General features: G+C 40.8%; 1 protein-coding gene across 1 annotated transcript; it reads left to right on the top strand.

Moving 5' to 3' along the window:
• The first annotated feature begins 2148 nt into the window (after positions 1 to 2148).
• Positions 2149 to 6718, top strand: LOC308085535 (uncharacterized protein). Its single transcript, XM_080428730.1, has 6 exons — positions 2149 to 2256; positions 2769 to 2882; positions 3771 to 3899; positions 4374 to 4456; positions 4995 to 5195; positions 6341 to 6718. The coding sequence occupies exons 2-5, from the start codon at positions 2831 to 2833 to the stop codon at positions 5175 to 5177; spliced, it is 447 nt and encodes a 148-aa protein (XP_080284856.1). The 5' UTR covers positions 2149 to 2256; positions 2769 to 2830; the 3' UTR covers positions 5178 to 5195; positions 6341 to 6718.
• Positions 6719 to 12651: the final 5933 nt, after the last annotated feature.

The following is a 12651-nucleotide window of genomic DNA, read 5'->3' on the forward strand; positions in this document are numbered from 1 at the left end:
GTTAGTGAGCCCGCCTAGGGAGCCAGAGGCCCTGGTTGCCCCAGGTACGATTCCAGGCCACGCCAGCATATGTGTCGATGAAATGAAATTTGTCCCTGAGCAAGACTCTTAACCCCTAATTGCTCACAGGCCCTCATTGGAAACAAGCCCGCAAGGACTTTCATGAACGTCCTGTTAAAAGGAATTATCCTTATCCTTAAACGCGTGTCACCACAGAGTGGCCCATGGCAGAATTCCAGAATTACATTTTTTTTCACAGAAAGCCTAAAATATTTATGCTGCTGCTGCTGAGGATGAGGATGATGATGATGTTGAAGACAAGGAGGGGGATGATGTGCACACCGTCTCCGACCTGAAACATTTATACCACTCGCTGCAAAAGGAAAGCCCAAAACATCATGTTCTGTTCTGTCTCCTTCCACGTAAAAAACGCTACTGGAGCATCAAATCACACACCACCCATCTCAGTAACAGTTTATTTCAACAGGCAGTCAGGATGCTGAACAGGTATGGATTATGTGCATATACAGTTAGATGTATCCATATGCACCGTACATAGTTGTATGATACGTTATCTTATCATGTACTGTATATAATGTATGTGTATATAATGTATAGACGAATCCATAGAGCCTATAGCTGCGGCACCCGCTTGACACCACAGTTATGATTGCCGTTCTGTGGATTTGTCTATACGTATAGTGCATTGTGTACACTGTACAGGGTCTACTAGTTTGTTTGTTTTTTTTTTGGGGGGGGGGTGTCCTTAGTGTTCAGTCAGAGTGAGAGAGCCAGAGCAAAACTATTTATTTGATAATAAAGTTGGGGTGAATTCTGAATTAACAATAACAAAAACATATAGTGATCTAGCAGGGGGTGGCTGTGTAATAAGATTAAATGATTGCTCAGTGTTTGGCAAGGCACATGACATAATATAGATTATAAATGTTCAACAATTATATGTATAACTTTCAATCAATGTTTTGCAAGTATCAAGGGAGATCTCTATGTACCAATGAGAAAACAAAGCAACATATTCTGATGAGGGAGAAGTTGATAACATGTAAGCTGGACTACAATTACACACACTTCCTAAAGAAAGGTTTATTCTCTATTAGTCACTTGTGAATACCATAAGCACAACATCTGTGATTATGCCAGTTCCGTATGGTTACTTTTTCATTACATTCATTAGTTTGACCTCAGATGAAACCTCCAGCGGTGCCTCCATGCAGTCATCTTGGTCCTCCATCCATCTGGCTAGCTTGCCACTACTTTCTGCATTCTTCGTCAGAATGTCCACATCATGTTGAGGTCACTGAGGTGGGACGCCTTTGTGATCAATGCCCATGTGTAGGCTACCACAGCACCAGTTCCATAGCTGGGAGCTCCTTTGGCAGATGTTTATCACTTGCCTCCTGATAAATTATAATCTGGAGAGTATACTGACTTCACTTGAGTACCATAATGTTGGTTGCAAATATTCAGAACATTCATTTTTGCAAGCCTCTGTAACCATAATGCTAGGTATTATAATAATAATAATAATAATAATAATAATAATAATAATAATAATAATAATAATAATAATGTATTATTATTATCATGACAACATTCATCCAAACTTATTTACTTAATTTCGCAATTGGCAAATAATATGCTAGTTTGATTCTAAATAACACTTTTTTTTGCTATGGTTACCAAAATGAACAGATCTACAGATCTACATCTTGTCGCAATTTGACGTGTTGTGAGCTTGTACATCTGTTTTTACAGAGAAGCGGGCCCTTTATGGGCCCTGAGCAGTGTTGCCATATCTGCTTATTATAAGTGACTTTGGGCTTGTTTTTCTGTAAAGTTGCTTGTAAATATTAGTGAAATATTTCACTTATTATTTTTGAAAATAGCAGATCTACAAGCTCACAATGTGTTGCAAATGCGACGCACTGTGAGCTTGTAGATCGGCTATTTTCAAATAGGTTTAAATGTCGCTTCTTTTGGGCTTAATTTTTTTCACAGACCTGGCTGCTTATTTCTCTCACAAAATCTGGCAACACTGTCTCAGCAGGCTCGTGACCCTTGAACTACCGCTCGCGATACGCGGGGAGAATGAATGCTATCTGAGTCGAGCTGCCTGCAGGCTGCAGCTCTCACTTCAGTAGAAAGTTTATTGCGTTGCTTTGGATTCATCAAAAATAATTATAAACCGGCTTCAGAGAAGATAAAAGAAAGAAGAAGAAGCGGCGGACATTTTAGGTGAGTGTTGACACACAGAAATACTATTTATGTAGGCGTTTTAGCCTACTATTACTGTATTGATAATTAAGTGCGTAGGCTGCTGTGTTCGAAGTCAATCACAAGTGACTCATGTCATGACCCAACTCTACACATTTAGTTATTTAATTTGTCTTGATAAAGGGATTATGACAATAATTACAATAAATTATAGTGGGAATATACAATATAATTTATACTATAGGCCACTACTGCTTGCCTATGTGCCGCTCAAAACTAAATTCAGAATATGACGTGTGTGTGTGTGTGTGTGTGTGTGTGTGTGTGTGTGTGTGTGTGTGGACACACGCTTTCAGTGATGAAGCTACAGAGTGTTTTAATATCCCGTGAACTCTGAACATTAATGATTCCCTTGTCTGTCTGTCTGTCTGTCTGTCTGTCTGTCTGTCTGTCTGTCTGTCTGTCTGTCTGTCTGTGTTTGTGTGTGTGTGTGTGTGTGTGTGTGTTATTATTACACATTTCTTTGGCTGCAGTGGCCAAAATGAATGGTTTGCAGCCCTACTAAAAGAGAAAAAGGAACCCAGAGAGAACCATTATGTGTTATGCCCCCCCCCCCCCTCCCACAAAGAGAAGAAAACAGTTTGAAGGTAAAGTGATATTGTTTTGTTAAATGTTAAAGTAATCATTGCTTGTTCAGTAACAGGGGTCTCCCAGACTCTCCACCTCTTTAGTAAGCCGAAAATGCATTTCCAGGAATACCAAATTTAACCAATCAGAACTCATACAGGATACAGGATAAATAAGTTACAATTGGAAGTGATGACACAAAGAAGTGGGCATACAAAATTTGAACCCATTTAGACCAGGAACGCATCTGTGTAATTGTTTTGATTTCTTTGGCTAGACCTTTGGCTTCAAAAATAGCAGATCTACAAGCTCATAGCGCGACACCGAGTGGCGCGCTATGAGCATGTAGATCTGCTATTTTTGAAAATCTTTGAATATATATGTTTTAAAGTGAACATTTGTACCTCAAATCTTTTTCCTTTTATGTTCAAAAAACTTTTAGGATTTAGAGAGCATTATTAGAATCGGCCCCAGGTCTTAATGGGTTAAAGCTGCACTATGTAACTTTCCTCTTCTACCCCGCCCGGATTTGAACCCGGTTTCCTGAGCAAGTGCTGTAACCTTTTACCATTGAGCTAATAGAGCCTGCCTGCTTGCTCAGGTGATACATTGAATCTTGACCATCAGATCAAAATTCATGTCAGATCCTGTGTCTAGGTGAGACATGACCTTTGACACTATCTAAATGTCTCAATAGAAGAGCAGGGAGACTAAATACAACCACCCCAATTATATAAGTTATATTGTATTATTTGTATTAACATACTCTAACATACAGATTGTATAAGTTATATTGTATTAATATACTCAACGATACAGGTTGCATAAAATTACATTTTATTCCACTTTAACTTTCTAACAAAAAACATCTTGTTTTATCCAAAATATATTACTTGCACTACCTTTAGACTCTGACTCGTCTGAATACGGTGGAGATGCTGTTGTTCCCCAAGCTATCCACGACGAAATGTCAAGTACAGTCATACCCAGAAGAAGGCCAAAGAGTTGGAGCTGGACCTACAGCATCTTAAAACTAAGTAAGCAATGACTAATGTTAACGAAACAGTTGCATGAGTTTGCTCTTCTCTTTTTGTATATATCGATATGTTGGTTATTTGTTCTCATGTTCTTTTTTACTTAGATCTTGACCACAAATGTTAAAAAACATTATATAGAAAGCATGTTAAATGGAGTGGACAGATGCTAGGCTCATTATTAAACTGGTATCCTACTAAGGCATACATCAATTCAGTTTTTTTTTTTTTTTTTTCCGTACCCTGTTCATGCTTTAAGATGCAACAAATTAGAGATTGCAAAACAGAAACTGGAGGAAGGGCCCCAATATAGCTCTGCAGCAAAGCCTGACATCCCTGCTGCAGATAAGCAAACCAGTGACAGCATAGGTGTGTTTAGACAGTGATACTGTTCTACGGAAAATGGTGACAATGTGTACAATATAAGTACTGTGATACTGCCAAAAGGAGCTTAAATATGATTCTCTACATTTTCAGTTGCAACTTCCTCTGTTTCCTCTTCCCCCGAGTCAGACGATTTGGCATCGACACCTGGGATGTTTGACGGCAACGGTGACAAGGTATTGAAGAAACATACTGTGTAGGACAGTGGTTCTTAAAAGTGGGGTTCCACAGTGTCCCCAGCTAAATAAGAAACAGTTATCATTTAAAAAATAGGCAACGTGTCATGATGCATCGTGAGCTTGTAGATCAGCTATGTTTTGCTATTTTTGAACTATTTTTGAACAGTTTTGCCTATGGCATGAACAAAATAGGGATGCCGGGTGGAAAAGGTTAATTTCACTACTATTTTACCAGCTAGAATGTAATCCAATGACAATGTACTGTATAAGAATTACTTCAACTCTCCCCACCTACAGTATAGACAGTTGTAGAATTCTGTACTAAATGTAATCCAACAATTAACATCTTCTCTATTGGAGGTCCATGGCACCAACTCTTTTCTAAATGGGTCCACATTTGGGGGTCCTTGAAAATGTAATTTCTTTACAGTAAATTCTGTTTGAAGTGGGCCTGCTTTTGTCAAAAATGTGTCTGAAATGTCATGGTAAAATGTTTTTTAATTTCTAAAACATGTGTTGTTTTCTTCTGTTTCAGGTCCAGATTGGCTCTGGTGTGTGGCTCGAAAAGGAGATCTGGAAGATGGTGGCAGCAAACACCAAGGACTCCCTGTTCATGAAGGAGCTTGCTGTTGCCATTTGGGGGACAACAACCCTGAAGACCATGCAGGAGCCTTACAAAGAATGCCCCACTAGCAAGGGGGAGGCCAAACCCCCCTGACCGCAGGACTCAGAAGAGGTATGTTTACTGAGGGGTGGGGGGGTTCATTATGACTTGATCTCATAATTCAATCTGCTCTGTGCATGACTGTAGTTCTCTTTTCCAGAAGGTGGAATTCCCGTTAGCGTTACCTGTTCAGTTTTTCATACCTTCATTTGGTTGTCTCAGCAGCATACTGTTTCAACCAGAAACACATATGGAGATGTTGGTTGTTTCCAATTTATATCTGCTGCCGAGCCAATCAAATGAAGCTATGAAAAACTGATCGGGAAACGGGAATGTCACCTTCTGGAAAAGAGATTATATTAAGCTTATTAATCAATCATAAAAGAAAATACTCTATTGTAATAAAATCGATTTTATGGCTGAAAGAAATGCCGATCTACAAGCTTGCAACTCGTTGGACGTGTTGTGAGCTTGTAGATCAAAAAAGTAATCAATAGAATAATCGCAAGTAGAATAATTGGTAGTGGCAGCCCTACATGCATGTGTGGCAGGGGTAGCTTTTTCCCCCAAATTGTTGTTGTCCATTGTAGCCATCTGACTTATTGCCTGCCCACTGTCCACCCACCTTTTTCATTCAAATGCATGTTTTCTAACTGAACTGAAACACGGGGTTAAAAAAACACTTCACCCCATTTTCAACTCATCTTCATATAATTGGTCCTCACTAATACACATTTTAAGATGGCACCATTTATGTCTACTCACTCTGTGTTTCGTTGATAGGTCGTGGACAGTTTAGAAACCTGCCTACCTTTGACATCATCGGTAGGCAGGTTTGGTCATTTAGAACAACTTTATTTGTTCATTATTAATGCAAGAACAATGGCTTCTACTTCTGCATGCAAACTTTCCAGGTAGAGACACACTGTAGTTTCTATTAGCTTGGAATCTCCATTGGTGATGTCACTGGTAGGCAGGTTTCTGAACTGTCCACATTCCACCAATGAGTGGCAGAACGAGTAGACAGAAATGGTGCCATTGTATAATGAACATTAGCGAGGATCAGTTAGTTATATGAAGATAAGGTTGAAAATGGGTGAAGTTTAAGTTACTTTAAGTTTTTCTCAAAACATCACAATTCATTTAACTCACCCCATGCAGTATATTGCTAATTATATTTGTTTTATTGTTGGGGGTTCTTGTTTGTTTTCTTTCAGACTGTTTCCATTGGTGGCTGCAGGGGCAGAACATTCTCACAAAGAGGAAGGCCATGGACCATGGCCAGGACATCAATAGAAAGGACAAGAAATTGTGTGTCTGTGTAGGGGGGGGTAATGCTTTATAGCGCCACCAGCAGGCCGATTTTTGCAAGACACATTTTTGGCTGCAACTTTACAGATGTTTTCCAAACATCACACACATCGGTATACAGTATCTCCATAGTCATGTAATCAAGACGGATCTGTCCGATTTTTCATATTCTCTCACTCTTTTCCAGTCATTTGAACACTGTGTGTGTGTTAGTGTGTTCCTCAGGTTGAAGTTCATGTATTTATGTGTTTATTTATACATTTATTTGTTATTTAAATGTTGTTTTTGAGTTTTTTTTTATAAGTGTTTAATAAATTATTGTTATGTATGAAATTGATACATGATTATTTATGACTTTGTGGATTTTGCTCACTTTTATATAGGCTTCTGTAGGCTACTGTTTTTTAAATATACCACGTGCTGTGGGCACCTGGCTGAAATTCACCATGATCATGCATCCTCTCCAGCAAAGTTGGTCACTGCATATCCAGAATACACCTGAATACACATAAATACCAGATAGCAGCTTAAACCAGCTTAAACCAGCTACCAGCTGAACCATCATAAATACCAGCTACCAGCTTAAACCAGCTAAACCATAAATACCAGCTACCAGCTTAAACCAGCTAAACCATCAAAAATACCAGCTACCAGCTTAAACCATCAAAAATACCAGCTACCAGCTTAAACCAGCTAAACCATCATAAATACCAGCTACCAGCTTAAACCAGCTAAACCATCAAAAATACCAGCTACCAGCTTAAACCAGCTACCAGTTTAAACCAGCAAAACCTACCACCTTAAGCTGGTCAACCACCAAGACCAGCTTAAGGTGTGTTTTGGACGTCCAAAACACACCTTAAGGTGGTCAACCACCAAGACCAGCTAAAACCAGCTGGTCCAGCTTAGGCTGGTCTAAGCTGTTTTTTTCAGCAGGGTTGGTTTCCTATACCTTTTAATAAATGTTTGCATAGTGGCTAAGAGCTGTACTGCGGCCTCATCCTTTTCAACAATACCTATATGATACTGACCATCATACTGATCATGATACTGACATTGTACTGATATTGTGCTGATATGATACTGACATGACTGGCCATGATACTGACATAGCTTTGCTTTCCTTTAATTATTTGTTTTTCTTCTACTCTGTTTGCCTGTTTTTAACTTGTTCTTGTTCAGCACTACCTAGGTCAGTGATATTCAACTGGTGGCCCGTGGGCCAAATCCGGCCCCAGCAGAGCTTTCTTGTGGCCCCTGGAACACATTCTATATTCCAATTTAAAAATAAATGTCCAAAATTATTATTAGGTGGTTGGTTGTATACAGGATGACCATTTTGAATGTTTTTCATAACTGTTAACCAAAGCTCGTTAATGGTTAATCAACTATCAACCGATAAGAATAAAATGTAGGCTATTATTTAGAATGGATGAATGTTAGTGATTCACTCAGGGTCCTCAATTAAAACCCACAAGTGCTGCATTTGCAGTCAAGATTGCTGCTAGAACCCAAATATGGGTAAATGTATCTTTGGTGAGTAAATCCCATAAGAAAATACAGCTCACTTCATATGTACTTAAGTAAAGTATATGGTGTTAAATTGTATTTAAGTATCAAAAGTAAATGTACAAGTATCACAAGTAAAAGATTAAAGACCTTTTCATAGTACAAAAGACCTTTTCATAGTACAAACAAAACAGCCAGAAATGTTGCCTACTTCTACTACTTCTCACTACTGTCAGAATATTGTAGCTTTCAAGTAGTTCAGCCATTTCTTTTTCCACCATGTAGCAGGCTTGGCAACATCGCTACATTTCAGCGGTGCATCAACATACAAGAGCATAGATGAGTTCTGAGTGCAGTTCATCTATCACAAACCATCATTTGTATCTATTTCTGGCTCTTGAATGCATGTTGTCCATCTTCACCAAAGAAATTATTCACCTGGATTTTGTCATCTTCTCCATCTTCATTGATTTCAAACACATCATAAGAGCTTGTGCTCTTATCAACCGGGTGCTCGAACCAAAAACCTTTCATTCATACGAACATGTAAACACTTCACCTTGCCAGCCTGCCTCTAGTACTCTTACAGCACAGACACTTCCATGCCAATGACCCGTGAACACAACGCACTGACGTATCTACTCCCTATTTCCGTAATATCAAAATCTAAGCCTGTGCACTGTAAAAGACTGGCACAGAAATGTCATAGGGGTGTCGGAAAAAATCGATTCAAATACGAATCGCGATTCTACTGTTGGACGATTCAGAATAGATTCTTTTTCTTTTTTTTTGGGGGGATCTTGGATTTACCTTTGTGTGTTTACATTATTATCAGTTGATAAAACCTTTACAATTATAAAAGCTACATACATGTACTCTGTTCTCATGCCAATAGATTGGAGTAGATCCTGAAATCCTATGTTTTGAATCAAGAATCGTTTTGAATCGAGAATTGTTTGTTTTGAAAAGCATCGATAAAAATCGGAATCGTGACCCCAAGAATCGAATCGATTCGTGAGATATTCTCATCTTCATCCTTCTGTGGACGACGGATTCATTCCTCGAATATCCACAGAATCTACACCTGATGGAGACAGAAAAGGGGAATCCACGGGAAATGAAAAACGAAAAACACTCCGACTTCTATCTGATCGGCTCGACAGAATCAACGAAACATCTGGGATTCGCAGCTGGAGCTCTCCATACGCTCCTGGCCATGAATTCGGCTAGAAAGAAGAACGCGCCCCCGACAGGACGCATGGACAGAAGATATATAATCATCCTATTTCTTCTCCTGTCGGGTGATATCCACGTTAACCCAGGCCCAGTTACCACCAGGCAAACTTCTGCCCGTCTGGCGAGGGAGGAAAACTTTGCCAACGTAGCTAGCGTTGCTAACGTTGCCAACGGCAACGGGGAACAACAACAACGCCAGGCTAACACCGCAAGCTTTCTGTCCCAGCAAGCCAACGCACCCTCGGACTACATCGACACCGCAGCCGTCCTCAACGCACCACGAAGTCCTACGGAGAGACGCTGCGCGACCGAAGAAGCCGATCCACGGACACATCTTCTGGTGGCTTCAGGCGGCGCAGGGACCAGGATGGACCACCGAGAACACAGACGAAGGCCCCCCCCATCCCCCCACCCCCCAAGCTCCACAGCTGGTTGCTTACCTCCGAGAACCAGACAAAGGCCCCCCACCGCCCCCCAACCCCCACAGCTAGTTGCCTACGACGGAACAGATGCTTTGATGGACGCTAACACCACAACACCCCCCTCCCCCCTCGATACTGCTCCTCAACTTGATATCTCTGTGGACAAACACATCTCCATTGATCAAATGATCAAATCGTTCGGTGTTGGCTTGCACATGATTCACCTCAATGTGAATTCCCTTGTAGGAAACAAGCTAACACAAATCAAGCAGATGTTTTATGATGGTAAGGTTGACATTTTAACTTTCTCTGAAACTAAACTTGATCATACGATAAAGGACATTGAGATTGAAATTGAAAATTACAAACTTTTCAGAAATGATAGGAGCATTAATGGGAGAAACGGAGGTGGTGTATGCATGTATGTACATATTGACAATGAGTGCATCCTTCGCGAAGACCTGAAGGATGCAGCCATTGAAGCTGTGTGGGTCGAGATCATTTTTAAAAATTCCAAGCCTGTGCTAGTCGGTACCATATACAGACCTCCTAACCAGACTGATTTCTATGAAAGACTTGAGGAGTGTTTAGCTAAGGTGGAGTGTGCGGAGACGATTCTTCTTGGTGACTTTAACACAGACATGCTCTGTAAGGAAGCGTCAGTGTATAAGTCATTCAAGGGGTTTTGTCATCGGCACTCACTCCACCAGCTAATCACCCAGCCCACAAGGCTGTGTATTTCCACTCAAACTACCATAGATCTCATTCTAGCAACGGACAAGGACAAAATCCTCAATAGTGGTGTTTCTACCTGTGGCATATCTGATCATAACATGATCTTCTGCACCAGAAAGAAACGTAAACCTAAGAACGGTTGCCACAAATCAGTCACGATCAGAGACCTCAAAAACTATAAGAGTGAGGACTTAGATCGCAGGCTAGAGGAACTGGACTGGTCCGACGTACTAAACAGCACACAGGTAGACGAATCTTGGCTTGGTTTCAAAACCAAATTCATTCAAATTTTGGACAGTGTGGCCCCCATGAAAACCGTCATGGTCAAATCCCGCCCGGTACCATGGATGAATTCGGACATCCTTACTGCCATGAAGGTCAGAAACAAAAAGTGTTCTGAGCTTCATAAAGGTAGGATCAAACTCGCCAGGTGTTTTAACAAAGGTCTCGAATCCCACGTAGCTAAACTTGTAAAAGAAAGAAACAAGCTAAGAAACAAGGTTAATCGCATGCTCGAACTAGCAGAAAAAAGCTTCCTCGATGACAAAATTGAGGAAAATAAAAGCAAACCACGAGAGCTTTGGAAGCTATTCAACAACCTACTAGGCTGCAGCAAGAAATTGAAAACCAGGTTTACAAACATAAGCCTCAAGGTGAATGACACTCTCATCACATCCAAACATGAAGTGAGTAAAATCCTCAACATATTCTTCACGACCATAACCTCAGATTTGGTTGAAAAACTTCCCCCTCACTCTGGGTGCTATGGTGAAGAACATGTTGACTCATTTTACAAAAAACAGGGTGTACGGAAAGATGATTTTAAACTCTCCCCTGTGAAAACAGAAGAGGTGTTTAAAAAATTGAGTGCTCTTCATCAACACAAAGCCACAGGCCTCGACAATATCCCCGCCAAATTTCTAAAAGACTCGGCCGCCTCCATTGCTCCAATCATTACCCACATAATAAACCTCTCCATCATACAGGGACGGGTCCCTAACGATTTCAAAAAAGCAAGGGTGACCCCTCTGTACAAAAAAGGAAACAAATTAGACCCTGGCAACTACCGCCCTATTTCTATTCTTAGCTCCATCTCGAAAGTCATGGAAAAAATAGTCTATGAACAGGTCGATAAGTATCTTGCCGAAAAAAATCTAATTTACAAATTCCAATCTGGTTTCAGAACAAACCACTCCACTGACACATGCCTTCTCTATTTGAACGACTCTATCAAACAAGATGTCGACAAGGGCAAATATTGCGGCATGGTCATGCTGGACCTCCAAAAGGCCTTTGACACCGTCAATCACCCAATTATGATCAATAAGCTCAAAGCAATAGGTTTTGATGATACGTCAGTGAACTGGATGAGATCCTACCTGGAAGGGAGGGAGCAAGTGGTGGAAGTAAACGGCACCCAGTCCCCCCCCCTCCCTGTGACTTGTGGTGTCCCTCAAGGAAGTATACTAGGACCTTTACTGTTCCTGATATATGTGAATGACATGTCATCGGCCTGCGACTGCAAGCTGTTCCTGTTCGCAGATGACTCGGCCCTGCTAGTCTCGGACAGGGACAGGCTGCAGGTTGAGAAAACTCTCAGCTCCGAACTCAACAAGATCTGCATCTGGCTCTCTGACAACAAACTTTCATTACACCTGGGTAAAACTGAATCCATCCTCTTTGGGTCCAGTCCTAACCTTAGCAAGGCAGAGAGTTTCACGATCAAAGTGGGTGATAATGTCATCAAAAGAAAGGATGAAATTACCTACCTGGGCTCCATCTTGGAGGCAAACCTCTCCGGTAACAAAAACGCCGAAAAAGTGATCAAAAATGTCAACCGAACAACACGCTATTTGTGGAGGATTGATCGCCTAGTCAGTAAGAATACTCTGAAGATTCTTGCAGGGGCCCTCATTCAAGGTCATTATGATTATGCATGCACTTCATGGTATCACAACACCTCCAAGGCCTTAAAAACAAGGCTCCAAACATCCCAAAACAAACTTGTAAGGCTACTTCTTGGCCTCAATCACAGAACCCATCTAACCCCTGCTCATTTTGCTAGGATTGGATGGCTTAGGGTTGAGGACAGAGTACAGCAACTTGCTATGGGCCTGGTCTTCAAGATACACCACAACATTGGGATCCCCCTGTATTTGTCAAAATACTTCAAAAATGTTAATGAAGTCCATGATCATAACACCAGAGGCAGCTCCACTGATCATGTTCAACCCAGATTTGGCTCAACTAAGGGTATGAACTCATTCTCATGCTATTCATCAAAAATGTGGAATGCCCTACCAAAAGGAGTAAAG

Source organism: Gymnoscopelus braueri, assembly GCF_963280865.1.
Source record: "Gymnoscopelus braueri genome assembly, chromosome: 5".
NCBI classification, from domain to species: domain Eukaryota; kingdom Metazoa; phylum Chordata; class Actinopteri; order Myctophiformes; family Myctophidae; genus Gymnoscopelus; species Gymnoscopelus braueri.

Excerpts from the sequence above, each read along its gene's own strand:
- LOC308085535 (XM_080428730.1), top strand. The coding sequence starts at position 2,831 with ATGTGTTATGCCCCCCCCCCCCCTCCCACAAAGAGAAGAAAACAGTTT. Across the intron at positions 2,883-3,770 it reads GAGAAGAAAACAGTTTGAAG|ACTCTGACTCGTCTGAATAC; the intron begins GTAAAGTGATAT and ends CACTACCTTTAG. Across the intron at positions 3,900-4,373 it reads CTACAGCATCTTAAAACTAA|TTGCAACTTCCTCTGTTTCC; the intron begins GTAAGCAATGAC and ends CTACATTTTCAG.